The 26459-nt window shown below is 41.5% G+C and overlaps 7 protein-coding genes across 8 annotated transcripts; 2 read left to right on the forward strand and 5 right to left on the reverse strand.

Moving 5' to 3' along the window:
* Positions 1-1506: 1506 nt before the first annotated feature.
* anks3 (ankyrin repeat and sterile alpha motif domain containing 3) lies at positions 1507-6475 on the reverse strand. 2 transcript variants are annotated; one of them, XM_084341424.1, is made up of 16 exons: positions 6306-6475; positions 5707-5905; positions 5406-5604; positions 5125-5246; positions 4962-5043; positions 4693-4810; positions 4451-4600; positions 4098-4223; positions 3815-3930; positions 3556-3720; positions 3348-3472; positions 3111-3252; positions 2738-3011; positions 2588-2659; positions 2412-2503; positions 1507-2313 (listed from the first exon to the last, which is right to left on the reverse strand). In XM_084341424.1, the coding sequence occupies exons 2-15, from the start codon at positions 5871-5873 to the stop codon at positions 2421-2423; spliced, it is 1941 nt and encodes a 646-aa protein (XP_084197550.1). In that variant the 5' UTR covers positions 5874-5905; positions 6306-6475; the 3' UTR covers positions 1507-2313; positions 2412-2420. The 2 variants fall into 2 exon arrangements, with proteins under 2 accessions (XP_084197550.1, XP_084197551.1); XM_084341425.1 differs by having other exon boundaries at positions 5707-5929.
* A 364-nt stretch (positions 6476-6839) lies between these two features.
* On the reverse strand, positions 6840-8821 carry cUnh8orf33 (chromosome Un C8orf33 homolog). The gene is made up of 5 exons (XM_084342005.1): positions 8595-8821; positions 7781-8223; positions 7611-7701; positions 7337-7483; positions 6840-7251 (listed from the first exon to the last, which is right to left on the reverse strand). Exons 1-5 carry the CDS (start codon positions 8620-8622, stop codon positions 7043-7045), a joined length of 918 nt encoding a protein of 305 aa, XP_084198131.1. The 5' UTR covers positions 8623-8821; the 3' UTR covers positions 6840-7042.
* A 1735-nt stretch (positions 8822-10556) lies between these two features.
* On the forward strand, positions 10557-12549 carry h3f3d (H3 histone, family 3D). Its single transcript, XM_084341998.1, has 4 exons — positions 10557-10664; positions 11445-11587; positions 11815-11968; positions 12077-12549. The coding sequence occupies exons 2-4, from the start codon at positions 11460-11462 to the stop codon at positions 12203-12205; spliced, it is 411 nt and encodes a 136-aa protein (XP_084198124.1). The 5' UTR covers positions 10557-10664; positions 11445-11459; the 3' UTR covers positions 12206-12549.
* Positions 12550-13377: 828 nt separating this feature from the next.
* On the reverse strand, positions 13378-15645 carry uqcc4 (ubiquinol-cytochrome c reductase complex assembly factor 4). The gene is made up of 2 exons (XM_084342170.1): positions 15428-15645; positions 13378-13969 (listed from the first exon to the last, which is right to left on the reverse strand). The coding sequence occupies exons 1-2, from the start codon at positions 15517-15519 to the stop codon at positions 13645-13647; spliced, it is 417 nt and encodes a 138-aa protein (XP_084198296.1). The 5' UTR covers positions 15520-15645; the 3' UTR covers positions 13378-13644.
* A 495-nt stretch (positions 15646-16140) lies between these two features.
* chlsn (cholesin) lies at positions 16141-25821 on the forward strand. The gene is made up of 6 exons (XM_084342439.1): positions 16141-16210; positions 16653-16804; positions 16910-17011; positions 23545-23756; positions 24926-25007; positions 25450-25821. The coding sequence occupies exons 2-6, from the start codon at positions 16667-16669 to the stop codon at positions 25627-25629; spliced, it is 714 nt and encodes a 237-aa protein (XP_084198565.1). The 5' UTR covers positions 16141-16210; positions 16653-16666; the 3' UTR covers positions 25630-25821.
* LOC311250146 (G-protein coupled estrogen receptor 1-like) lies at positions 17181-18518 on the reverse strand (the record flags this gene model as incomplete). Its single annotated transcript, XM_084341722.1, has 1 exon — positions 17181-18518. The coding sequence occupies exon 1, from the start codon at positions 18216-18218 to the stop codon at positions 17181-17183; it is 1038 nt and encodes a 345-aa protein (XP_084197848.1). The 5' UTR covers positions 18219-18518.
* On the reverse strand, positions 20753-22690 carry LOC311250603 (uncharacterized protein). The gene is made up of 2 exons (XM_084342435.1): positions 22570-22690; positions 20753-22067 (listed from the first exon to the last, which is right to left on the reverse strand). The coding sequence occupies exons 1-2, from the start codon at positions 22570-22572 to the stop codon at positions 21006-21008; spliced, it is 1065 nt and encodes a 354-aa protein (XP_084198561.1). The 5' UTR covers positions 22573-22690; the 3' UTR covers positions 20753-21005.
* Positions 25822-26459: the final 638 nt, after the last annotated feature.

Genomic DNA, 26459 nt, shown 5'->3' on the forward strand with positions numbered 1-26459 from the left:
GCTAATCAATTAATCATTGCAGCTCTAATGGAAACATTTTTAAACCTTTTACTTAACCAGTAATCTCAAAAATGGGTTCAAATTTGCGACACATTTGGACCCCTGATGGAAGCCCAGCCAGTCACGGTACACTGAATTCACTTGAACTTGCTCTGAGCTTCATGGATCCATTCAGCTGCATATATTCAAACCTGGCAGCTGCCCAGGACATCCATCCCTCTACTCTTGTCTGCTGAGCACTCCCACTGGAGCAGTCGGGGTAAAAAAAGTCTTGCTCGAGGGCACCTTACTGAGAGGAGAGAACACCACTTATTCATCTTTCTCCCAGCCGCACTCAACTCTCATGGGCCCAGAAATCCCAACTGGCAACCCGCCAACGTCTCTAGCCTCCAGTCCAGCAGCTAGACACAATGTGCGCTGCTCAGAGTAACAGCTATTTGCTTATCGTAGTTTGTATAGCTCGCTGCTGGTGAGATACACAAATAGATATGTGCAGGAGCCAACTGAGACAGATAAAACTCAACAGAACAGATCTGTTACTTTCAGAAAACATTTCTACTCAGTACCGTCTGGCAACTGGTTAAAGGATTTTACAGTCCAGTTGTCAGTTTTACTGGCTCACATTCATGACATGACTAAGTCATCACAGAGAATTGGAGATTATTTTATCAGTCTGGTTTCATTTCTCGACACTGATTGTGTTTATTCGGGCATTTACACTCTGAATGCTGCTCAGAACAAAACATGTTGCAGCATTCTCCCAAACAACTGAAGGAGGTGGAGACTTGTTGAGGGCGGTGAGTAGATGACTGAATTTTCATTTTTGTGTGATCTTCTCCTTTAACATATCAGTGGTGCAGTACTCATCTCAAGTATTCATCCATCTTTCCCATGAACAAATCTACCTCCAGTTGTCCTGTCAATCATGACTGTGATGTACGAGGAGGGTGGAGTCTGCACTCGTTTAAAAACCTGCAGGCCTGAAGTTGCTGTATGTGGATCAGCTGCCAAAGCGACAACATCTCAGCCAACATCTATACCATGCCAAGGTTGTCACTGAGCAGCAACTGTCATCACATTGATTTACTGCCAGGGCCGCGAGCACAATAGTGGATTTTCCCAACAATCTAGAGAAAGGGAATCCCTGACCCTGAGCGTCAGAGTTATACATTAAGAGCCCTGGAGTGAAGACGGGTAATATTCAGTGTTGTTTAATGAGACACACTCTAAAGTAATATATTCCACACACCTGCTTAAATCTAACTCGGAGCCCAATAAGTGCCATAAATCCCATTAATTCCGGTTTTATTGTAATTTCTTTTAAAATTTTTCTCCGTGATGTATTCTGAATTCATCTCAGCACCACAAATTGGCACAAAGTCTAAAGAAAAGAAAGTCTAAAGAATAAATTTGCAAAATTTAACAGGATGCCCTGTTCCAAAATATAGTCTCAGAAAATGGTCCGCGATCGCCTCTTGGATATGAAGACACACTAAAACATTGAAATCTAGTTATTTTGTTTATTTTGCAGCACTACTGAAACATCTCCTTCCACCTTTATGAACTACATTTTTATGCTATTCGACAAGGTTTTAATTCAGGACCGAGTACAACACTTGTATTTGTGCTTTAAAAAAGTTAATAATGTGATAAATCTCACATTTTATTGCTATTTTATTGCTCTGCATCTACATATAAAATGTCCACAGCATTACAGTCAAATGGGTTGAAAAGACCTTCCCTACTGTAACATAACGTGTTGCTGTAAATGATTAACTGACAGGTTCACACATCTCTTCGTGTTAAGCTCTTAAATGCATTCAGCAGGACGTTACTTTCAAACAGCATACGAATAATTTCATTCAAATAAAGCAGAACTTCTTTAAACTACTTACTTAAACTTCAACTACTTTTATGAAATGTACCTCTTCAACTAGTGGATGAAAACATAATTTAAACCACATTTCATATTGGAAGAGAGTACAGTTTTAAGAAACATTTCACAGTATCACAGCCTCTGATCCACCATCAGTCCCTCCTCCTCTCTGTGCAACTACAGGAGTCCAGTAAACACCAGCACAAGCGTGTGAGGGCCAGGTACCCTTCCTGCCTGTTTGTCATTTCCCTGCAGTAGCTGCCGTCACCCGGGGCCTTGTCCACATCTGGCGAGCTCTGGTCGATCAGCAGCAGGTCGGCTGCTTTGCTCCCGAAGCCGCTGTGGTCAGGGTCAGCCACTTCTTCGGCTTTCTCCCATTTCAGTGAGATTGTTCAGGGTGGTTAGATCACCCTCCGTCCAAATGTTGGCAAAAACCTCTTTAAACACAAGAAACAAAAGTTATTTTCTCTTGTTTTACCAGATGTGGAGCTCTTCCAGAACAGTCCCTCCAACGTGAGTTTGTGTAAGTGCTCACCTGTAAGGATTAAGGCCGCTCCCAGCTATCTGAGACTTTTTCGGGGGCACTCAGTCGCCTCAGACTCTGCAGCACGGTTTGCAGATTCGCCGCTGTGGTGATGAAACAACCAGACAGCGTTAGACTCCACTGACGACACAAAAGCACTTTAATCACTGTGCGTATCACCATCTTACCCGATTCTTCTTCATGAGAATCCAGCTTTTTTAGTAGCTCTACAACACTGGAGCGTTTCAGACCCTCCACAGCTGCAAGAAAAAGTACGACAATCTTTAATAATCACAAACTGCAAAAGGTGATATCCGCCACAGGACACCTCCACTCACCTTTAACACCACTGTCACCTTCTGTTTTATCTTCCGTGCCTGTATAAGAGCTGCTGTTCTCAGTAGTAGTTAGACAGGAGAGCAGTTCAGCGCGGCAGGCCCTGGACTGTGCCGCGGTGGCGCTTATGTCCTGAGCCAGTCGGTGGGTGTCCACTAGCTCCTCATGGACCCTCCTCCACGCCATCTTGTCCTCCATGAGACATCCCTCCATCACGGTACGCAGCTCCTTCTCCTGAGACACCTGGCTCTGCAGGCTCGCCACCTCCTCACAGCGCTACGTAGGGAAAGAGTTGGATGAATGCGGGTAAAAGTTTTTATTTTTGCTCAAGAAAAGTCACATTTTCATGACAGTGAGCTCTTCCTCTGTGGTTACCTTGTGTAGCTGAATGGCCATCTCCTGCATCTCAGCCTCGAGCTGGTCAGCATAAGCCTGTTCCAGGGCGTCGCCAGGGGGTCGAGCACTGCTGTGCCACCTCGCAATAGCCGAGGTCATCTTACGTTTGGGTCCAAACAATCTAGAGAGCAAGAAAGGATTCAACATTTCATACCATGAGGAAACAACAGCACATGTGCTGGGGTAAATGTGAAACAGGAGTCTGAAGCCTCTTACGTGATCCCGATTTCTTTGAGATCATTTTCGGTCAGGGTGAGAAATATCCGGAGGTCAATGTCTTGCTCCTCAAGCAAGGGGAGATACTTAGAGAAGCCGATTTGTTCCAAGAACTCTCCCAGATCCTACAGGAATAGAAGATTTTAGGGCTGAGCCACACATAAACACAGATCATATTACTGATACGCGAAAGAAAATGTAGACATGCCTTTGGACCAGTATAGGAGGATGGAAGACCATCATGTGACCGCATCACACAATTCACTGTACCACTGGAGTGAGCTACATCGTTGCTTCCATGGCGACCCTTTCCTTTTGAGTGATGGCCCTTAATGACTCTGCGAGAGCTGCTCTTTTTACACTGGTCAGAGTCCTGCAGGAGAAAGATAAACTGTGTCACGCTGACATCTAAATCATATCTGGTGTTTGACTTCCAAACAAATGGATTCATGATCTGTCGTGTTCACCTCGTTACTCTCCACGGAGCCTTCCCAGTTGAGCCCAACCACTTGAGGCAGGCCTTCGCTGCTGCTGCTGCTGCTCCTCATGGTGGGCATGTCGTTGTCAAAGAATGGACTGTCATCTGTGGCGTGGTGTCGTATAAAATGAATTGCTTGAGCAGATGTCAAAGAAGCTTACTTGTCTTATCAGTGATCATGCCAAGTGCAGAGTATTCCTTCCAAACACGTGTGCCTATTTATATTATGTAATCCAGATGTTGTAAAACTCCGGTAATCGTTCGCCTCTCACCTCTGCTGCTGTTGCTCTGGCCGTCCAGCTCGTTGATGGGTGAGGTCACATCACGGCAGCAGATGCGCTCACTCTGTTCACCAATATCACGAAACGTCATGTAGCCAGGTGGCGCTGCAGGAGGCTCTGTGACAAGGAAAGCAGTATTAACAAACCAAAAAATTTAAAGGTGTAGTTTATTTTAAAAATTAAAACTGCCATAATGTGAAAGTAGCTCCAAGACTATAGGGGGCCGCATTAATGCTAACCAATTCCTTTTGTTGTGTGATTTTTATATAACAACTTGAACCACTACAATCTTGACTTGTGACCATTATGAATACAGGTTGACTGGATGTCTCATGTGACACTACCACACAGTTTGCTGGTGCCTCCTACTCGGAACTTGGCGATGGCCTGGGGCCCATCATGGATGCTAACGCCTTTAGCTCGATTTCGACTCGGCCTTATCCTCGGCGGTGCGCTGTCTGAGTCCTCTGAGGAGCTCAGGTCCTCAAAGTGTCCTGACAAGGGGGAACGAACACATACAAAATAAAGGCAATCAGAGAAGAAAAGAAAAATAAACAACAAGAAATTAAGCTGTTTAAATAAGTACCAGGTTTTATCCTCGGAGAACGTGAGTCAATGAGGCTGACAATCTTTGTATATCCGTACAACATGGCGAGGGCACGGGCAGTCTCTCCTTTAGCGTTGCGATCATCTACTTTAACTTTCTGTGAATGATTAGAACAGATGTGACGATCATAAGGCGAGCAGGACAATGAGCCTCTTCTCTGTGTAACGTACTCACACAGCCTACTGTAGCGTGCTGTGGCTCTGTCTTTGAGTAGTAGAGAGCTCTATCTATGAGATTATCCTACTCACATGGTCGAGCAGGTTCTGAACAATGATCTCATGTCCGGAAGCAGCAGCCTCCATCAGGGGAGTGAAACCAGACCCAGGCTCCCTGTGGGAGAAGGAAACATAATAAAAAACCCCTGTCTGAGTGGAGCGTTGCAGCAGTTTGGGGATGAATGAAGACGCTCACTTGACATTGGCATCAGCGTTGTTATCCAGCAGGAACTTGACCATCTGCTGGTGGCCTGTGCTGGTGCAGTGGAACAGAGCAGTCCAGCCTTGAGAGTCCTTCTGCTCCAACTCAGCACCTTGCTTTGGGAGTAAGAAAAATAAAAATCCTGTCATACTCTGGTAACAAAGTACACTACATGAAGAGAGAAACCTCCATCCTTTTGCTCATCTGCTTAGATTTCTCAGCACACCAACACAGAATTGCGAGGACTGGTCCCGTCTGACAGAGCTGTTATGTACCTGTAGCAGGAAGTATGCGATACTTTCATTCCCACAGCTTGCTGCCAGCATCAGGGGGGTTAATCCTTTGGCAGTGGTAGCATTTACATTCACACCGGCCTCAAGCAGGAGATTTGCAATGTTGTCGTGGCCGATGTAAGATGCATACATGAGTGGGGTCCATCCTCCAACGTTCTTGCCATCCAGGTCCACCTCACGTCTGCAAGGACACACAGACATCGTGAAATGGATGAACACGGCTGAACACGTCTGGTGGCATTATTGTTATTGTTATTATTATTATTATTATTTGGGCACCCACTTTTTGATGCACTCCGTCACCACGTCGTACTGTCCGATGGAGCAGGCGGTGTGGAGGTCCAGTGGGACATTCAGCTCCTCGGGTCGCACCGGGGTGTTACCCAGCCACAGGGAGAGGCTGGCACCCAGCTGGTCCGATTCACTGGCTTCGTCGCTCAGCTCAGACATGTTTCTACCTCTTCACTCGCCCCTCCACACACCTGAAATCAGAGACAGCCCCGAGACTGAGCACCAAAATTGAGATGAAATGTTCAAGACTATAAAAACCTGGATTAACACCCCAAAAATATCAGACAGTGAGAGTTGTTAAAAGTTTTAGGGTTTAGCTTTTTATAAATATACACATAATGCCACGTAATACTAGCCACAGACTTACTATTACTTTAAGACTCGTTGTAATTTATATCTTTACAAACTATAACTCGTAACTCTGATTTTTTTTAGCTAGCTGAACGTTAGCTTGGCAAGATAACGTCAGCCTTTTTCTCAACACACACCTACCAAATAAACTATAACATGAATTAATTAAACTGCCAAATGACCACCTAGACAAACCAATATTTCACAATGCAGCCGAGTGTCAAGAGTTATAAAACTTACAGTCAACGGGTCACGTTAGCGTTACTTTTTCTCAGCGGCTGAAACTTTTTTGTTTTGTGTGTCACACTCAATTGTGCTCGTGTTGAACCATGCCCCGCCCTTTCCTGTTTGAAAGGCACCTTATTTTTCCCAGCAGCATATATGACCTGGTCAGTGCTGTTTTTACTCGCTTGCATTACCCTGAAAATGAACAAACTTGGCGCTTTCATCTCTTAATGCCTCCAAGAATCTTTTAATTCTGAGAATAAAGAAATCACACATTAGTCTGACTGCTCACAAGTCCACATTAATACCTGTAAAGAAGGGTCACTGGTGGCTGTAACTTCATTTTGGAGGCCTTCAAGCCAAAAAGATGGGAAGCACTCCTGTAAAGCAATGCTATGATGAATTGACATCTCCTAAAAGCATAATGAATGTGTAGCAGGTCATAATTAACAGAAACAATTCCCACGCAACCTTTAATCCAGAATGTTTTTACTTACTGAACTACTGTGTTATCAATTTCTGCTTTCATTTAAAAAATACAAAGCAAACAAAAATACAAAAATCTTTATTTAGAAATGTGGAACAGTCACAAATTAAAGATTTTAACATTTTGAATATCACCTCCAATGCAGCTGCTTGTTTCATGCAATTTATATTGTTTCCATCACAAATAATATCCAGCACACAGCTCAGACCAGATTATCCAGGCAGATAACATAATGTACAGTGAAATGTGTCTTAGGGGTAAAAAATCAGAGAAAGTTGAAGCGAAACTCCTCCTTTGATGGGGTAAAGACAAAAGCTGACTTCTCCTGAGTCTGTGATGTCTGTGGGTCTGTGTCCTGGGTTTCAGCTTGTTGCAGGTTCTTCTCAGTGGCTGCTTTCTGGGTTTCAGCTCTCCGGTGGAAAACACACTTCTTTGGAGAATCTGACACTTCTTTGACCTTAGCTGATGCAATTTCTGTTGGGATTGGAGAAATCTGTCAATTAACTGGACTTTGACCACACCTATAAAACCGATAGCTCTGCTGCTTCAATACACTCACCACTCTGAATGAGTTTGTGCTGCTTGCTCTTCTCTTCTTCCATTTTTTTCCTGTAATCTCCGGTCATGGCTCTCATCACCTGCCTCTTCTTGGCCAGAGGAGCTTTGGAGCTTCGTAGAGTCTTCAGGGCACGGGAGGCTTCCTCCTCTGCGGGGAGACAATAGTCATGCATTTTGAATTCAAGCCTATATTTATAGCTCTAAACTTCTGAAAATATGAGTCAAGAATCATTTTAGTTTCCAGTGTAAACAGATGTCCAAGGTAAAAGTCATACTCTGTTTCGGTGTAGCCTTCTGGGTCTTCAGTCCTGATTCCAGCTGCTCGATGCACCAGTCCAGCTGTCGTTTCAGCTGCTCTTCTGCACTCTGAAAGACATGCAGACTTCAAATCAGCATAACGAACTGGAAGACACCATGATTACTTTAAAATACAAATTTAACCGACCAGCTCAGTTTCCTCGCCTCCTTGATTCCCCTCAGCTGAACTTGGCTTCTGCTGTGACTCGTTGCCCTCGGACCCTTTTTTCTTTCCAGATTTCTTCTTCTTTTTGGCTTTCGACTGAGCTGATGGCTCAGGCGGAGAGTTAACCTCCTGCGGCGGGGAAGGTTTTTCCTCTTGGACGCCTTGTTGGCTGGCTGGAGCAGTCTCTGTCGTCTCCATGTCTTCTACAGGTGAAACAGGAGGAAGTTGGAAGTTGAAGGCAAAATCAGAGCCCTGTCCTGTGAAGGATATCCGGCTCGCTGCTGGTTCAGTCCTGTCGGATGATGGAGCCGTTTCCTCTTGAGGTGCCGGAGAGTTATCAGGGAGGAAGTCAAATCTGAAGGCGTTGTCACTGCGAGTCCAGAGGGGCTTCTCAGCTCTGGAGCTGGTTGACCTGGGTTCAATATCTGTTGAATTAACAACCACATGAAAATTAGGGTAACTCACTTATGGCTTTACATTGCATTCATACATTTAAATGAATACAGATACATATATAACATAAATTGACATCAATGAGAAAATATTTAAAGAATAAGTTCACTCTAAAATGAAACTTCAGTCATCTGCTCACCCATATATTTAAGTGAACTTATCCTTTAAGCCCACTACAGAGTCAACTTTATTTTGGTTTATATAGATGGTGAAGGAGGCTAATTTCCCACTCCAACTTAAAATATGAATTCTTTTTTTCCCCCTTAATGCGTCCAATAACAAACCACTCTAGTGCATGCCCTGCTCGGAGACATATTTAGGTTATAATTCAGTGATAATGTACCTATAGACAGCAGCCTCTGCTCGGTCATGCTGGTCCTTCCAGTGTTGCAGGTTTTCAGCTGAAAGGCGCCTGAACTACTTAAGTCGACGCTTCCGGGCTACACACACACTCACTGGAACAGGTTTGAGCCACCATTTTTCTACCAATACTGATATTTTCTTCACGGTTTCCACGAAGTCGTGCTGTGTTCAGAAACTTACCACCGGCGTCACTTGATAATAGGTCCGTCTGGTAATATTTCCCCAACGCGTACCGTTCCGCTTGGTGGTGGCCTCGTGACCCAATTGGTTGAATGTGTGGATTGACACGAATACGACTATACATATATATATATATATATATATATATATATATATAAAAAACTAAAACGATGTTTATTATGGAAAGCTTAAAAAAAAACATAGATATTTCTCCATATATGAAAATTAAACAAAGAAATGATGAGAAGGAAAATGGGAAAAAGAGGGGATAAAGTTAACAAAGATTAACTTGCAATTAAAGGGGCACTATGTAGTTTTAGAGAAGAAATACAGACTCAATATTTACCACAGTAATGAGGTAAGGTGACATAAGCTAGAAAGGTGGCAGGGTCCGCCAAATATAAACAAAGTAAAACAATATGAAACTGTGTTGTCCTTTAAGATCAGTTTGTTTGTTAAGGCATAACATAAAATAAAAAAATAAAATATTTCACAAAACTACATATTCTCCTTTAAAGTAAAAAAAAAAAAAAAAAGTCTTAATTTATAGCTGAAGAAAATACAAATATACAGCCTGAAAAAACAACAATTAAACAACTATCAAAAGTAAAAAGAGAATGGATACATTCAGAAAAACAAAAACATGAAAGGAAAAATAGAAAAAGAAACTTTGCAAGAAAATATAAAAACAGAAAAAGGTCTGAGCAGGAAAAGTAGATGATAAATAAAAGCTGCAAGTTGAGTCTCAAGTCATTTATTTTCAAGTCAAGTTGCAAGTCATCAAAACAGTAATCACTGTATGCTAATAGAGCTGATTTGTAACAGGAAAGTCATAAACAGTGAAACAAGCTGTTTTTGTTTGTAGGATGTTGGTAGCTGGGTGCTCTGCCCTCTCTGTGTAGTTGAACCCTCCTCTTTTAACACAGACACAAAAGATCAGCCTGTTCATGCTCTGGGCCTGTTGCCTGATGCTTGACCTGCATAGCTTCCTGAGCAGATGTTGAGCTAAGAAAGCAATGGGTGCCCCCTTTGCTTTCTCAAAATCAATGTCAGATATAACCAGAATGATCCAGCCAGGCTGTGTCAATAGAAGCTTGACTAACTCAGGTCTTCAAACAATCAGGACTGTTTTACATCCATTTTTGGAAGTACAGAGATGCACATGCTGTGTTAGGTACACACATTGTATTACAAAAGGAGCAATGCTTTATTTTTTTAAATGCTCTTTGTTATATTTTCACATTATAGCCAAATAAAATGTTATGGATAGTTAAACAGCTGACTTGTGCTACAGACTGAGGAAGCATGATTACATCTGAATCCCAAACAAAATATCCCTTATTTTGGACACAGGCCATAACCCATTTACTTTCCATTATCACCTGACCAAGTTTTGGTGAAGGTAAAGAAAACACCTTATTTCTGGACATAACGTAGCATATCCATTGTTCAGTGGGGAAGCTTTGTTCCCTTTCGCTCCATGTAATGAAAAGCGAGGGATCTGATCGGTGAGCATCGTAGATCATTTGATACATCTTCCGGATATACAACCAAAAAAAATGAATGCCAAAACTGTTAGAACTACGAGAAAGCAATCCAGATTCATGAATGAGTGCAAAAACACGTCGATACCTCGATAAAAATAGAGACTTCTTCTCTTTCAAATCCAGAGGCAGTGATCCTGCCTTTTTCCTCCACTAATCACATTCCGTCAGGGACTTGAGTCTGAACCAATCCGAGAGGCTCAGGGGCGGGACTTCGAGTGACGCTCCTCTTAGGCTATAAATACAACCTCCTAGTCCCCCCCCGGTTATCAGTCGACCGACACGCAGGACGGAGAGATAGTCTTCCCGGAAAATAAACACAAAAGGTAACGTGAGAGCGGTTACTGTTTGTATTGTATTTTCTCTTCTTTTGGTGTTAATAGTCATAAACTATTTTGATTTCAAGGTCGTGAATACACGTTTAAATACGTTTGGACTCATGTAAATCGACAGCTAATTGACAACAAAACGGCGCGCGCTATAGCCAGTTGGCTAACTGTTAGCGACATTTGGGGTCCACCGTACACACTTTTCTCACCACTAAACTAAGCTTATTACGCTTAAACGTGTTTTCAAGCTTTAAGTCACTTATTCTTTATGTTTCAAATTGACTTATTCGGTAGCGATGTCTGGTGTTGATGTAAACCACTGTGGTGGCTAGCTGGCGCCATTTTGCAACCGTCCCATGCTAGCTTTAAATTTGCTCGCTAACGACAGCTTAGAAACGTGTGTGTCCCTTGTAGCTTAATGGTGGCGGGGCTTTCGGGTAGGCTTGTTTATTAGATTAAACCCGTCGGTGTGTCGACAGACGGTGCCCCTTACCTGACTCTAAAGAAGCGTCCCACTAACAAATGAGTAGTTGCCGCCAATATAAGGTGTGTTTGTGTCTGTCGCTAGAAACGTTATTTGTGGACAACATACCAGCGGATTGTGTTTATTTCCTTTTCACTGAGAAGGCGGGTCATAGCTGAGATGGTGACGTTAAAGCCTCTTCGCTGTGTACTCCACTAAAGGGGTGATTCGCGCCTGTAAAGATGATTATACCGAGGACAATGATTGAAGGGAACGTTTTTATTTAATTTTTGTCTCATCTTTTTGTTTTTCAGACTCGCAGGTAAAGAATGGCTCGTACCAAGCAGACCGCTCGTAAATCCACCGGAGGAAAGGCGCCTAGGAAGCAGCTGGCCACCAAAGCTGCCAGGAAAAGCGCGCCCTCCACCGGTGGCGTGAAGAAGCCCCACAGATACAGGTACACATGCTTCTTAGTGATCAGGTTTTTATGTCAGCCTATGTATGTTGGCTGAGAGAAAAAAACATACCTTTTTTTTTTTTAGCAAACTAGTAGGTTTTTCAGTGTTTTTCAATGGGTTGTACATGCCTATTGTGCATTTTTTTATTCACGTTTGATGATTCAAGAGACCTTGAACATTTGTCGTTCACAGTATTAAAGTAACCCTCAATTTCTTTTTCTGTCAGGCCTGGTACTGTTGCTCTGCGTGAGATCCGTCGGTACCAGAAATCCACTGAGCTGCTCATCAGGAAGCTGCCTTTCCAGCGCCTTGTCAGGGAAATCGCCCAGGATTTCAAGACAGATCTGCGTTTCCAGAGTGCAGCTATTGGCGCTCTGCAGGTATAGAACTTTATTTAAGTATATTTGGTTACTTTGTTTGTGCCTGAAGTTTTTTGTTTTGTTTTTAAACTCATTTGTGCTAACTTTGATTTTCTTCTCCCCATGTAGGAAGCCAGTGAGGCATACCTGGTTGGACTGTTTGAGGACACCAACCTGTGCGCTATTCACGCAAAGAGGGTCACCATCATGCCCAAGGACATTCAGCTGGCCAGGCGAATTAGAGGAGAGCGTGCATAAGCGATTTTGGTTTTTATCTTTTTAGTGGGGGGGTGGTTGGGAGTGACTGGGGTTTGTTTTGTAAATCTTGAACTATTACCAGCATGTGTGTCACCTAATTTGTCATTTGTAGTTTCAGGCATGATTTTGTTTTTGTACTTCATTTGTCATTTCACTCTTTTACTTTCTCCAACTGTCCTATTCACTGTAGAATAGAGCTTCATATCTGTAAATGCTGAAAAACAAAATATTCCACTGCCTTTCTCAGGTTCAACTCTATTTTAGAATCTGTACCTTTTTAATCCTGTGTGTGCATGTCATAGGATTTCTTGTTGTGCTGTAAATAAACTTTCCGCTACCTCAAATTCTTGACCTGAATTGTTTTTATTTTTACTCCATTGATACCTGCTTACAGGTGCTCTGGATAAATGACAAGAGTGTGTATGTATATGTATATATATATATATAGAGAGAGATAGATAGATAGTATGCCACCAGTAGTTTCATAACTTTTATAGTGGTTATACTTAAAGCAGCAGATGCTGAGATTTCATCAAATGTTCAAGATTTCTGTTCTGAAAATACATTGAAGTCAAATCTCTCCCAACTTAATGAGATGTATTCCAACAATGGCAGCATCCAGGTGGAGAATTAAGTTTTCTCCATTTTTATTTTAAGTAAGTGAACTGCTGAGGGCTCAGTAATGTGTATGCAAAGAGACAATTTTTTGGCAGTCAGCCAAAAATTGAGTGTTTTGGATCTGCAACACTACGATGTTGGTAGTTAGGAATTTAAAATGGAAAATTACATCGGACCTCAGACTTCGACTTGAACACAGCATACGTCCTTAATGAGTTAACAAGCTCCAGGCACTGGATCCTATAATAACTATAATGGAAATGGCACCTCATAGTTGCCTCCTCTGCTGTAAATGCCAAATGCATGAACTCTGTAACCCCAGTTGGTGATGCAAGTGGAGATAACTGGCATCACTATGGCAACGCCAAATCTTTTTTTCCTCCACGACTTGTTAACTTGATTATATAAAATCTGGAGGCGCCTTATTTAAAATTACATGTGGTCAGATGCCTGAGGATGGTAATATGCTGTTAGATGACTGTTTTTGAAAACCCTAAATATAAAGTACTATGGAACTCAAAAACAAACAATAAAAAATAGAGACTAAACCCAGGTACAGTGCTTCAAGTCAAGGCATTTTATTCCACACGTTATGGACAAAAACTCAACTAAAACTTGAGGCAAAGCATGGTCAGAAAAAAAAATCTATAATTCATTCTTTGCTGAAAAAAATAATCATGTATTTCTGTAGCACTGGACGGCTTCACTACTACACCTTCAGCGATGTGAGAGCAATGAGTTGGTGCCATAGCCAAAATTACTACAGACACATTTCACAATAAATACAGCCTGAAATATTTACATCCAAAGTCCCACATTTGTTAACTTGAATTATCTTTCTCCTCTTCATCTGGAAGCAAGCCTGGTAAACGCTCATACAGATGCGCCTCCAGTGTTGCATCAATGTCAGACTCTTTTCTCAGGGCACACCACAGGAGGAAGCCGATTCCAAACACGCTGATAGGGAGGACCTTCCACCAGGGCTGCTGATACTGGCTCCCCATGGAGCCTTCAACCCTCCAGGTTTTGTGACTGGCTTTACTGGTGGAGAACTTGATGGGCTCATATTTCACCTCTTCCTCATCATCTGTAGACTTAGATGTCCTCTGTAAGCTCACAGCTAGGGACCGCACACTGTTCAGCCTGCTGACAAAGAAGAATGACAATGCTTCAGCTAAAAATGCCTCAATGAAAAGTAACTTTCCAAATTCCGCAGTGATGTACTTAAATGCTATTTAATTATGAGGTACTTTTACCTCACTTCTATATTTGTATTTTGGAGTCTTAACTTAAATGACTTAGAATTTACCTACATAACCTAAAACCATTTTTTAAAATTATATATTGTCATACATGTAACTGCCCAACAGTTTACGTAAATATAAAGTAATTAAAGTTACACACTACCACAGTGAAATGCTACTAACACAATTCAATAACCAGATGATATAATCTGTGATAATGTAGCATACCAAGTACTTTTCATTTTGACACTGTAAACATATAGTATATATAGACACTGTATATACTGTTATTATTTCTGTACTTTAAAGGTAAGATTTTAAATGACAGACTTTTAGTTGTACTTCTTCCAATACTGGACTTGGGCAGTGGATTCACAATAGTAACTGCATTGACTGTGCAATGGAAATCAAAAGGTGAGTTGTATAAGATCAAACTTTAACAGAAATTATTTCTGGAGGTAGACTCATAAATCAGCCTGGCCTGCATATGATCCATCACTATCTAATGGCAGATATACTGGCATTTGTGTATATGTAAGCCAGTTATTACTAAGAAAATGCAGTACAGAAAAGGCAAAGATGAGGTAAATTAGAAAGTGTCACCACTTTGGGACAATCACAATTCTTAAATAAATTCAAATGATCAAAAAGTCTTGTGTGTGCTTATATAACACCATATATTATTTTAAGATTTCTTTCTGACTCTCAACCATCAATATTGAATAATTTCTTCAACGGATCACCAACATTTTAGTTGGTGTACCTTATTGTTGATCAGGATGTAGACAGGACACAGTGATGATGCCACCTGGAGTGGCTCCATTGACAGTGAATTAAACAGTAATTATTTTACATGATTTTATTCATAACTTTAAGCCTTGGAAGCAATTCAACATCATGATGTCATTTATCTCAAGTACACACAGTCACTAGGTCACTGACTGAAGACCAACTCCAAAATGTGTCATCTGATGACACCAGGTCCTGCTGCACTGACTTCCTCTTATAACTCTGATAATCTGATGTTGTTCTGTGGACAAAACTTAACATAACTGGATATCAACATTTGCGACCTTACTTGTATCCATCAGTTCAGAAATTTCAGTTGACAGCTAGCAAAACGTGACTAACTGCTTCAGAAGCTCCATTTTTGCTCACAGGCTACAGCCGTTGAAAGTATGTAACAATGATACACATATTCACAGTGGCAACACAGCTTAAATTTGATATTAGCCGTCAAAACTATGTAGGTGAAAGCCCTCAGTGTAACATGTATTACAGTAAAAACCATGTCATTGAGTCACCCCACCATGACAGTCAACATGGTTTCTGTTAGCCTACCACAGATTTAGTCACTCACCTCACGGTCGAAGTGCCGTGATGATTAAATATCCCTCGACTGAGAGCAGACCGTGTCAGACCGGTGAAAACTCGTCCTGCTGTTGTAGACATCTTGGACAACTGGTCATCTTAGGACACACGACGTTAGGTAAAAGAAAACCGAAGGTTTCCTTACAAAACGAACCTTGGTTAGGTCATGTAACACATCGTTGTACAACCTTGAATTCCTTCCGGGTGCCGCCGTTGCACGCCGGATTTATGTTCCACTAAAATGTAGAGGAAAGTTTAAAACCACTCTTCGGAATTGGTCAAACTATTTCATCGAATATCAATATTATTATTATTATTATTATTATTATTCTTTTTTACTAAAATTATTAGACAATTATTAGATTTTTATATGCCATAATAGCCGAAGTAGAGTCTGTTCAGGAGCTTGTTTAGTAGACAGTTTGCCCAGTTGTTATGGACATGTAGATGATACAATTTCCATTTTTCCCAGCTACTAAATGGGAATGAGATTAAATTATTTGCTGTTACCAAGGTCAAACGATAACTTTTAACCTTAATTTCAGTATTTGGTAAAAATTTCAGGCATTAGTAACAGCTGCTTTATATTTTTTACACTTCAACAGTATCCTCCTTCGAGGGTCTTTGAAGCAGTCACGGCCATCGACCAATCACAAAACAGAGAGAGATATCCGTCCAATCACGCTTCCCCTTGGCGATATCACTTCCTGGTTGAGTTCCCATGCTCGTTGTGTGTGCTTTCCCAGAGTTTTGCACGTTTTTCTCAAATCAAGTAAGTGAATGTATACGTCAAGTGTGATAGAAAAAATGTTTGGTCCAGAGTTGATTTTTATTGTTTATGGCATTTTTATTTGTCGGATGCTGAAATGAAATGTCAAGCGTAACATTTGTGTTTTGGGCTGTGAAAAACCGTGTTTCCAGTGAAATTGAGTATATTGCTTTATTTAATCATGTCCATGGAGACTATCAGCAATAGTACGATAAATCTGAGAATAAAGTGATAGCCTTGCAATTATACTTGTTGTGAAGTTTTTAGATTCAAAAGCACATGAAGCCAATATGTTCTTCTGTTTCTCCTTGTCAGTGACATGAGATGTTTGATACAACAAATTAAAAATAAGCACTCATCCTTCTCAGTTTCTAAGGCTTATTGTCTTGTCTATTACAGAATATCTGTGAATTGTTTTTTTAATAACATGAATGTGTCTTTGTAGGAGTAAATCAAGTCATGGCCAAAGACAAATCTTTGAAACTGGGCACAAATCCACCTAAAAGGAAGAAGCTGAGCTCAGTTGCAAAAGAAGAGCGTGTGGAAGAGGTGATGGACACTAAAGTACAAAAGAAACAGAAAAAGATGGAGGTGGAGGTGAGCGGCACAGTCCCTTGTACATGTGCATGTTTTTTGTGGGTTTTTTCAGAAGACACAGCCTTAAAATGTGTAAAAATAATAATGAATGTTTATTTCATTCAGGAGGCTCCAGTACAGATTCCTCATGAGACGATCACAGCTAATGATAAAAAACAGAAAAAGGAAAAGAAACGCAAAAAGAAACAAAAGACAGAGCAAACAGAGGTAAGACTTTTAAATAACTTATTCAACACACAAAAGCTGAACTCCTTGTTTTTACATTATCCATTGTCTTTACACACACACATGTGATCTGTTATCGGTGTGACCTTTTTATATGCATTTGCCATTTATTTGAGGGAAGTATAACAGTTTGTGGAAGCATGTTAGCGGTTTAATGTGAGGACTGGCTAGGTGTGTCGCATGTTACGTGGATGCCTGCAGCTGGTTCATAGATGGATCTCCCTGAGGGTGACCTGTGCAGTTTGACCCACAGGCTCTTCTGCTGGATAAAATGCCTCAATTTGTCCTGAAAGGTCTCCCCGAGGAAGCTGTAGATGAGTGGGTTAAGGCAGCTGTTGGAAAAGGCTGCCAGCCTGACAACATGACCTGTCAGGGGGTAGTCCTGCCTCAGTGTGTGGCCTCCGTCTGTGTCACTTCGCAGAAGGTGAACACTTATAAACACGTTCTCCGGTAGCCAGCAGAGGAAGAAGATTAACACAGCAGCTGAGATCATCCGCAGGGCTTTCTGCCTGCGAGGCTTCTGCTGTGAGTCCCTCTGGCTGCGCTGGAGTACCTGTGCTATTCTCCAGTAGCAGAGCCCCAATATGCAGAAAGGCAGCAAGAACCCCAGCATCACCTCCAACCACTGGATCTGTGTCACGTTGGCAAAGCAGAAGTGGAGATCTCCAGCGTGCTGCCCTTGAGCTATGGCAAAAGGAAGCACGGTGAACAAAGAAGAAGCCACCCAGATGAGGCAGCAGCTGAGACGCGCCTGCGACATGCTGCGACCAATGAGGCCGGTCAGTGCGACAAACCGGTCGAAGCTCATCCAGGTTAAGAAGAAGACGCTGCTGTACATGTTGACCTGCTGGAAAAGGTTCATGAATGTGCAGAGGGCGGCCATGTCGTAGTAGCCCTGCTTCAGGTTGAACACCTCAATCAGAGAGTCAGCCACCAGGACGAGGTCGGCCACGGCCAGGTTCACAAAGTAGAGGTCCGGGGCTGACAGGCGGCCCCTGTTGTCCAAGTTGACCAATAAGATAAGGATGTTCCCAAAGAAGCCAACAGGGAACAGGAATATTATATAGAGGCCGGAGAGGAAGACACTGATAGTATAATCCTGATGGATCTCTGAAGCCATATGTGTCTTATTCCGCTGAACAGTCAAGTTATTTTCAGTGTCGACTCCGTAGTTCACATACATGGTCATGTCTGCATTCTACTGTTGTGTTGATCTTGTGTTAAGATGCCATAGTTTTACACAGGCTTTTAGCCTCTGTGGATTCCCTTGTGCCATGCTCTGTGGCCTTCGTGGATGTATAGAGGAGCTGATGGCCACTTTTTGTCCTAGACAGAGAGGAGAAGTCCAGTAAGTCAAAGGTTGGATTTCAGCTACTCAGTGAATGAATAGACTTTATTGAGCCATAATCTCCACACATTAGATTTAGGGATATTTCTTGTTTACATGTTACATACCCATAGAAAACGTCATATACCATGGCATTCAAGATCATCACACTAGATCAGTTACAAAAACAATGTTGTTTATCATTATCTTATTGCTCTGCTGTAGCTCTTAAAAGTATGTCAGATTTTCTGCAGTTTTTAAATGTATTTCAGACTGAATATGAACAATACTGCACGATTAAGATGCATTCTTCTTTTGAGTCTTCTAGCTCATTATGAGGATACGAATTTGTAATAGTGGGGTGCCTTGGTAGTCAATAATAATATTTATTCGAGTAGCACCTTTCTTAAAAAGGTTTCAGAAAAAACAGTAGGTAAAAACAAAAGCAACTATTCAAATAGAAGGATGAAAGAACATGAAAAAACAGTGCCCAAACTTTTTCTCTTGGAGGGCCACAACTAAAACTAAAAGGTGTGCATCGGGCCCAAAGCAAACACCTATTGTATTGTTGTTTAGTTGAAAATGGTAAGAAGATCCCAAGTTCCCTAATTTGACTGCTCGAAAAAGTCACACTGCCTGGCCTGCAGTGCTCAGGTTATGGCAAATAATAATTAGGAATCTTACGTATATAAAGAACATTTCTACCTCAGAAAAAATAAAATGGCACATGTGGCAATTTATTTTCTATTCTATAAAAAACAAATATTGATTTATTTTTCACTACAAACATCTGGCAGGCCAAATCAAACCTTGACCCACTTTGGGCAGCCCTGGTCTAGGGGTTTAAAGTGTCAACCATAAACTGCAGTATCCCTGGTTTAAGTCTGAGTGAGGACCTTTGTTGCATGTTGATCCTGTTTTCTCACTCTCTCCACTTGTTCCCTTATGTCTCTCTACTGTCAACTATCAAAGGCATAAGAATCAAGGTAAAATCAAGGTACTTTAAAACACTGTTAGTCAGCTTGCATTGGAAGGAATTAATTTGTGATACATACTTTGACATTAATATTATAAAGCTTAAACTTACCTCAAAACTCAAACTTCCTTGCACTGCATCATGGTCTTTGTCATCCACCCTGTCCCTATGGTGGTGACTATGAAAGCAGGTGTCACAGTACATCTACAGATGGGTTACGGTGCCACCCACCATCACAGCAAGAAAAACAAACACACTATGCATGCATGCGCACACACAAAACTGTATCTCTTTAGCCAAACATGAACACTTATTTATTTTTAATCATAGCCACTATTGAGTTTATTAGCAACTCAATAAGTAGCCATATTGAACATCACCTGTGTATTTTTCTATGGAATTATTTTATTGCATAAATAATTAGGTCACGTCGGTACATGGAGCCAACTTGTCAACACGGGCACTGAAGTGTGAACACAAGTATTATTGTAGAATGTTAAAATATATAAATATGGGCGTCAGACTAACAGTATGTTTACACAAAACAAGATGAAGGACGGGCTGGGATAGTCTCACTTTATTCGTTTCAGAGTCCTTAAAACATAAAAACACAGTTTATCTAGCTTTTGGTTTTGGTTCACGGGCACCTGTTTGAGACTGAAGTTGATGCTCTCATTTATTAAATCTTGCATTTAATGAATATGTGACGTATATTTAGATCTTTAAGTATCGCCACCATGATTTTATACTGTGTGAATGTGGTCTGACATTTCACACGACGCCAACATCTTATGCAACCTGGCTCCTGTTTTAATTTTCCTACTGGTGCATGGGTTTTGTGCCACTCTGTGTTGGCACCGACGCAGTATGTGATCCATGCAGGTCAGTTATTCCAGGAACTGGTGCCCGTCGGTTTCTTGAAAGGAGCTGTAAAGTTCAGAGTGTCACTTGTTTGTGGCTTTTGTTGTTTCTTTAACAGCTTTCAAAAATAATGACATTAAGAATATTGACTCTGTCGGACTAAACTTAGAATCTGACCGCTATTTTCTTTGACTAAATGTTTCCTATGTGGCATTCTGGGAATTACAGAGTTTTTTCCAGGCATTTTGTCTGAATGGGCCTTTGTGTAAATCATGTTAATGCAAACAGGGCCTGTTTTTCAAGAAAAGAGGTGTGTTTCACTGACAGAAAAGTCCTTTTTTAACTGTCTTATTCATTGTTGTTTATTTATAACTATATAAACATATACTTATAGTAGTATCAGTAAGGAGTAGAGCTGCAATAATTAATGGATTAGTTGGCTATTATTAAATTAATTGCCAACTGTTTTGTTTACAGAGAAAATAATCATATTATAAATATGAATTATAGTTACAGCCATAATAAAGACTGAATCAAAAAGTCCACAATTCTGAAGATGTACAGCACAATATTTATTTTATTGTGAAATAAGAATGTACAAAAAGAAATGATATTTGCAATCTTTTAGTCACTGGAAACAGTAAAAAAGAGAATGCCTGTATATAAAATATTTACATTGTTACTTTGGAGCAAAATAAACAACAACATTTTTAAAAAAATTAGAGTAATATGGTTCATACATCAGATCTCCAAAGTCTTTAATTCAATGCATCAGAAGATTTTCTAATGTCAGAGATGAGAGTTTTCATCCTCTACGACTCGATGTCCTGCAGCGTGTCTGTGATCTCGATGTGGGGAGCTATGATATTCCTGTTGGGCTGCGTGTGCCCCGGGCTTCGACAGCAGTCCCTCAGCTGCCGAAACACTCCGTGGAGACTCTCTCGACATGGCCTGTGCATGAGCAGCACGAGCAGCAGGCTGACGCTGCTCCCAGAGAAGAACACAAACTCGGCCACGCTCAGAAACGCTCGATCGCGGTGGACCAGCTCCTTCATCCCTGGCGAGAGGAGTTGTGCTCCTCTCACCAGCGCCACACTGTAGAAGAGCTGGCAGAAAAACACGACCACGGTGACCGTCAGGAACACAGGACCCTCCTCAGAGCCGGAGAGGAACCGTCCTTTAGACTTCCACTGCCGGACGCAGCCGCCTATCAGAAGTCCCAGCTGGAGGATGTAGGGAATCAAAAAAGCCAGGCAGAACCTTGCACCTGCATATGAAACACCGGCACTGACTAGATCCATAAAACAAAGGCCTTCCTCCTGAAGATTACTGTGAGGTCCACGAAGCCCTGCCATCAGCAGAGAAATCAGAACAGAAGTCAGGATCACCAGAGCCATGCAGACCACAGGCTTCCTCAGTAGGGAGTTGGATGGTGGATCCAGAGTTAGGACGTAAGCCATCAGAACCAAGACCAAGAGGCCGCTCAGAGAGGCCGTGTTGATGGTGAAAGATAGTGCGGCACAGCCCAAACCTGTGGTACGCAGGTAGTGAGGTTTGTAGGCCACAGCGTGCAGAGAGAGGAGCAGCAGCAGCAGCTGGAAGCCACAAAAGGCCCAGAGCAGGGAGTCGAGCCAGGCCAGCCGTCTCTGGGCTCTGTAGGTCTGGATGAAGCTGTAGAGCAGGAAGCAGCCTGCAATGATGCCCAGCCCAGCCAATAAACTGTAGACATGGTTTGCTCTGGAAGTTATGTCATTGGCTGCGATTTCGTCTAACCGTGAGAGTGTTGTAGTGGAGACGGCGTCCATGACGGTGGAACTGTCATTAAACGGAGGTGTGGTGCTCCACTCGGTGGGGAACAAGGTGCTCTGATTAGACTGGAAGTGAAAAGAGAAAACACCCACTGATGAGATCCTGTTCTCTTAGGCATCACCCACCACTGTTTGACAAACATTTCCTTGCATCAGAGGATGAACAGAAATCTACTGAACTAGCAACAAAGATCAGATAATGTGGGTAAAAGTTTGACTTTCTGAGTGCACAGAAACAAGTGGAAGTGCATTGCGCAAAGCTGTTTTTATGCATTTTAAACTGTTTACTATTGCTCAGCCTGTGAATCATAACATGGGAGTTCCACAGGAACACACTCTTACAAAATATAGTACATTTCCTTCCTAAATGAACTCAGCGTTTAGCAAAAATTTGAAGTCAACTGGGGGACATCATTATATATCTCTTAAAATATCTATAGCACTGTTGAGATTTAATTAAATGTCTTTTGTTTTTAAAATCTCCACACCACACGTCCCTGCGGGCAAGTCTTTGTCTGTTCCTCTTTGAGGAACTGCCTGCTCAGTAAAAACACATGTTTCCACTTACCATTTTTTTTTTGCTTTCACCACCCGCTCGTCTTCTGTTTAGTTTCCACAAGCACGACGCTGCCGATCGGCTCAAAGCTCTGAAAATGATGCTCGACGCATGGACACGATCACTCACTGTGGAGGGCTTTTATATTTCTGTGGGCAAATACACCGCCAGCATACTTTCAGGATGACTTCGTGGCCATGTGATCAAAATCTTTTTCCTCCCCTCCCTCTTTTTTTTTTTTTTTTTTTTCATCACCATGCAGACTGAGGTCCGTTAAATCAGAGGGCACACTGAGACCCTTGTTTAACTTCCCTGAGAGTTAAATGCACTCTTTAAGTTGTGCTGTGGTGACTACAGAGTACGTTTTTTACCAGGCATCTGTAATTCTGCACGCAAATAGGCTGATCATAAAAAGTTAAAATGTTTTTCTTCTTTATCTCTGTGGTGACGTTGTCTTCCCACCTGAAACTGAAATCCAGGTTTGTTTTGGTTCAAAATTCCCTCAAATCAAAAAAATGAAAAGGTGTGTCGTGACTAGCGTGAGTGCTTCAAATGCAACGCTGAGGGGATGTTGCAGCACCACAATGAACTTCACCACACAGAATACATGTGTGTGATGCTGACCTCATAAACTGTAGATGCAGGAAACGTCCCTCTGAGCTACAGTGCAACAGGAAGTGATCAAAATTCAACAAGAGCTTTCAGAACAACAAAATGTCACATTTGTTTTTAGTCAGCAGAAATCATACTTTCATTTAACGCACAATGAACTCTGCAATATAATTGAAATTGTCAGGAGATAGTCCAAACAAAAGTGTAAAGATGGTTGCAATATTTTTCTTATCATCCAATCACAGTCCGTGTGAGTTATTTTATCATGCTTGATAACAGTTTCACACGAACAGACAAAATGATAAGGGTCTACGAAGGAAGGTCTGTTTGCGTAGATAATTCCCATGAGCCTTTGTTTTGCTTTGCCCGTGACAGACTTCCGATCCACCCCGTCGCCCAGAGGAGGCACACGTACTGGAGGGAGAGGAGGACTTGACCCCCGATGAGAGACGGGTCCTGGAGAGGAAGATGAAGAAGATCCTGAAAAAGGAAGAGAAGAACAGGCTTAAAGCAGAGGGAGAGACCCAAAAGAAGACGGAAGCATCTGGACCCATCGCACCTCAGCAGGCTTTAGATTACCTCACCTGGTAAGATCTGCTCTCCTTATTTAGCACAGGACATCCTGCTAATGATGTCTCGTGTTTTTTTCGTGAGAAGCCATAGGTGCAAAGTAACCTTATGTCTGTATGTATCCATTTCAAGGTGAAATACACAGCATTTACTGCCACTAGATGTTGGATTAGAACATGGAAGCCATGTTGATACATGGACATGCGACCAGACCAGCTACAAAACCAAAGAACAGAAATGCTTAGAGATGATTTCTTTACATAGCAAATAGTTGTTTGCTGCTATATTGATGTGTTAAATCGTATATATTTAACCTTTAACCAGGATGCAAGGAGTAGATGACACAAACCACTGCACATACAGTATGCGATGTTTATCTCTCATATTTAAACCATGATATGGATACAGAAGAACAAAAATGGTTCACAGGCTGGCTATCATGAAGCCTTTTGTTTACTGCCTTTGTAACATTTCACAACAAACACAAGAGCAAATGCGATGTTGTTGAGATGTGTTTGTTATGGTTGAGATGTTATATAAAGGTCAGTTTACAAGTCATTAAGAGTGCTACCCAGCCTGTAAAACCAATATCCTCTGTAGCTGTGAGGCGCTTTTGAGAAAATAACCCTGATTGTCATTTCGGCCTGTATAAGCGAAACTGAAAGCTTGTGTTACAGACTTGGGGGAGTTCAAAAGATGTTTGTGTTCATCAGGCAGAGTCTAAGGAAAGATGCTATCATGTTGCTTTGTGGGAATGTATGATCCAGTGTTTTTGAGATTGTCATAGTTTCAGGGAACAAAATACATGGAGCACTAGCTAACACTTTGTAATAAGCATATCAATAAATAGTCTAATTACAGTTAAATAAACATTAGTTAGTAGTTCACTGTTTTACCATTTATCAAGCAATTGTGAAGGTTTATAATCATCAGTTGCAACTCTCTAATGGCCAGCCAAATAATGTTTATAAATGAACTATAACAATTGCTTAATAAACGGGGTATAAAGCATTTCATTGCTAACAGTGAAATAATAAACTAAAGTTAATTAACAATACATTTACCAGCTATTAATGATGGTTATTATAACGTCTTAGCGAGCCAAAAAAAAAAAAGCCAGCCAATAATAACTCAGATGTAATGCTGCAGGCGACACCTACAAATCACTCTGGTCTTGACTTTGCAGCTGGGCTGAAAACCGCAAGGAGTGGAAGTTTCAGAAGATCAGGCAGACGTGGTTACTGCAGCACATGTTCGACTCCGAAAAGGTAAAATTAGCATGCGTGAACACTTGACGACTGGGTTTTTTTTCTTTTGTCACAGGTGAGGTTTAGAGTGAGAGGCGCTGACCTCAGAGCCGCTTCATGACTTTCTATTTGATCACCATTCAGAAAGAATAACACGTCTTTAAGGCTGATGTTTAGAGCATGGTTGAGCTGTTACAAACACTTCTGTAGAATAAAAAGGTGAATCTACGAAAACTTAATTAGAAAGCTCATAATTTGTGTAGTTTTCGCAGTGTCAGTATTTATGAACTGCCCTGAAAGATGCTCTCTTGAGCTGCTGTTCAATAATAGTGTATATTTACAACAAAGACTTATTAATTATTCACTTACTTGCACATTTATTAGACAAAAACAACTGTAATATGTAATTAATGAACAGACAACAGGATTTGTGCAATTTGATAAATTAAATACTCGTTGTCAGATTCCAGATGACAAGTTCTCCGTGCTGCTGCAGTACCTGGAGGGGCTGCGTGGAGGAGCCCGAGACACCACGGTGCAGAAGGCCATGGCCCTTGTTGAAGAGTCAGGGCAAGCGCCAGAGGACACAGCTGCCCAGCAGAGGGCGCACAGAGCCAGAGAAGCTATCCAGCTGCTCTCCTGAACCCACCGCCATCAAAGAAAGACACCAGAAAAAGACTGAAACATGTTTGTCGATCAGTGGACTGGATTATTGCCCTGGTCTCAAGTCAGGAATGAAGCTTGTTTTATAAGTCGTTTTTTTTTTTTTGGGAGAGGTCCTTTGGGGAAAGGAATACTTTTGATTAAATTAGCAGTATTACTCGCATATCTTTCATTTTAAAGTGTCTACATTACTTTTTCTTCTCTATTTCTTGACACCATTATATTGTTGCCATGTAGGAATCAATGACCAAAATCATTTAAAAACTGAAATCTTACATGTAATTTATTCATTGCAAGTTACACTCAGTGTACATACAATAGTACCCTGTGGGACAGCGGATCATTTTCACAACTTCTTCCAGTTCCAAACATGAAGAATTGAGTCCAGTTTTACCAGTAAGGACAGATGAGTTGTGAATCCCTAAAGATGATACTAAAAGCTTGAGAGACTGCTGGAGTTAAAAGTCTCAGGAATGTTTGGAGTCTAGACATGTTTGTACCTGTCAAAGCCCATAATCTGTGAAGTCACTGATGAGAATAACTTTTCTCATCCACACAGGGTATAAGCATGATAAACATGTTTTGGTTTTATAACTAACTATGTTGCAATAACTCCTTCCAGCCCAGGAGTTCATGTTCCAGACACGTGCATTTGAGGTTTTGCGTTCATCCACTAATTCATATCTCCTCTGTACTCAAAGCAGATATACATTCAGTACAGGAGTAGCTGCCAGTTCTGGCTGCAGGATCAGGGAGATTGTAGGCCTCCTGCACTACAAAGGCACATGTTTGACTTCTAATTCAGGTTAC

The sequence above is a fragment of the Pagrus pagrus genome, assembly GCF_965226575.1.
Source record: "Pagrus pagrus genome assembly, chromosome: 21".
Taxonomy (NCBI): Eukaryota; Metazoa; Chordata; class Actinopteri; order Spariformes; family Sparidae; genus Pagrus; species Pagrus pagrus.

What these genes read in the sequence shown, in the direction of transcription:
- anks3 (XM_084341424.1), bottom strand. Translation starts at nt 5,873, where the DNA reads ATGTCTGAGCTGAGCGACGAAGCCAGTGAATCGGACCAGCTGGGTGCC. An exon ending in CCAGAGCAACAGCAGCAGAG is followed by an intron (nt 3,931 to 4,097) that starts GTGAGAGGCGAA and finishes ACCACGCCACAG; the next exon opens with ATGACAGTCCATTCTTTGAC. An exon ending in TTCTCATGAAGAAGAATCGG is followed by an intron (nt 2,504 to 2,587) that starts GTAAGATGGTGA and finishes TCATCACCACAG; the next exon opens with CGGCGAATCTGCAAACCGTG.
- cUnh8orf33 (XM_084342005.1), bottom strand. Translation starts at nt 8,622, where the DNA reads ATGACCGAGCAGAGGCTGCTGTCTATAG. An exon ending in GCAGAGGCTGCTGTCTATAG is followed by an intron (nt 8,224 to 8,594) that starts GTACATTATCAC and finishes TTAATTCAACAG; the next exon opens with ATATTGAACCCAGGTCAACC. An exon ending in GCACAAACTCATTCAGAGTG is followed by an intron (nt 7,252 to 7,336) that starts GTGAGTGTATTG and finishes CAATCCCAACAG; the next exon opens with AAATTGCATCAGCTAAGGTC.
- h3f3d (XM_084341998.1), top strand. Translation starts at nt 11,460, where the DNA reads ATGGCTCGTACCAAGCAGACCGCTCGTAAATCCACCGGAGGAAAGGCG. An exon ending in AAGAAGCCCCACAGATACAG is followed by an intron (nt 11,588 to 11,814) that starts GTACACATGCTT and finishes TTTTTCTGTCAG; the next exon opens with GCCTGGTACTGTTGCTCTGC. An exon ending in CAGCTATTGGCGCTCTGCAG is followed by an intron (nt 11,969 to 12,076) that starts GTATAGAACTTT and finishes CTCCCCATGTAG; the next exon opens with GAAGCCAGTGAGGCATACCT.
- uqcc4 (XM_084342170.1), bottom strand. Translation starts at nt 15,519, where the DNA reads ATGTCTACAACAGCAGGACGAGTTTTCACCGGTCTGACACGGTCTGCT. An exon ending in CACGGCACTTCGACCGTGAG is followed by an intron (nt 13,970 to 15,427) that starts GTGAGTGACTAA and finishes CTTCTTTGTCAG; the next exon opens with CAGGCTGAACAGTGTGCGGT.
- chlsn (XM_084342439.1), top strand. Translation starts at nt 16,667, where the DNA reads ATGGCCAAAGACAAATCTTTGAAACTGGGCACAAATCCACCTAAAAGG. An exon ending in AAAAGACAGAGCAAACAGAG is followed by an intron (nt 17,012 to 23,544) that starts GTAAGACTTTTA and finishes TGCCCGTGACAG; the next exon opens with ACTTCCGATCCACCCCGTCG. An exon ending in GCTTTAGATTACCTCACCTG is followed by an intron (nt 23,757 to 24,925) that starts GTAAGATCTGCT and finishes TTGACTTTGCAG; the next exon opens with CTGGGCTGAAAACCGCAAGG.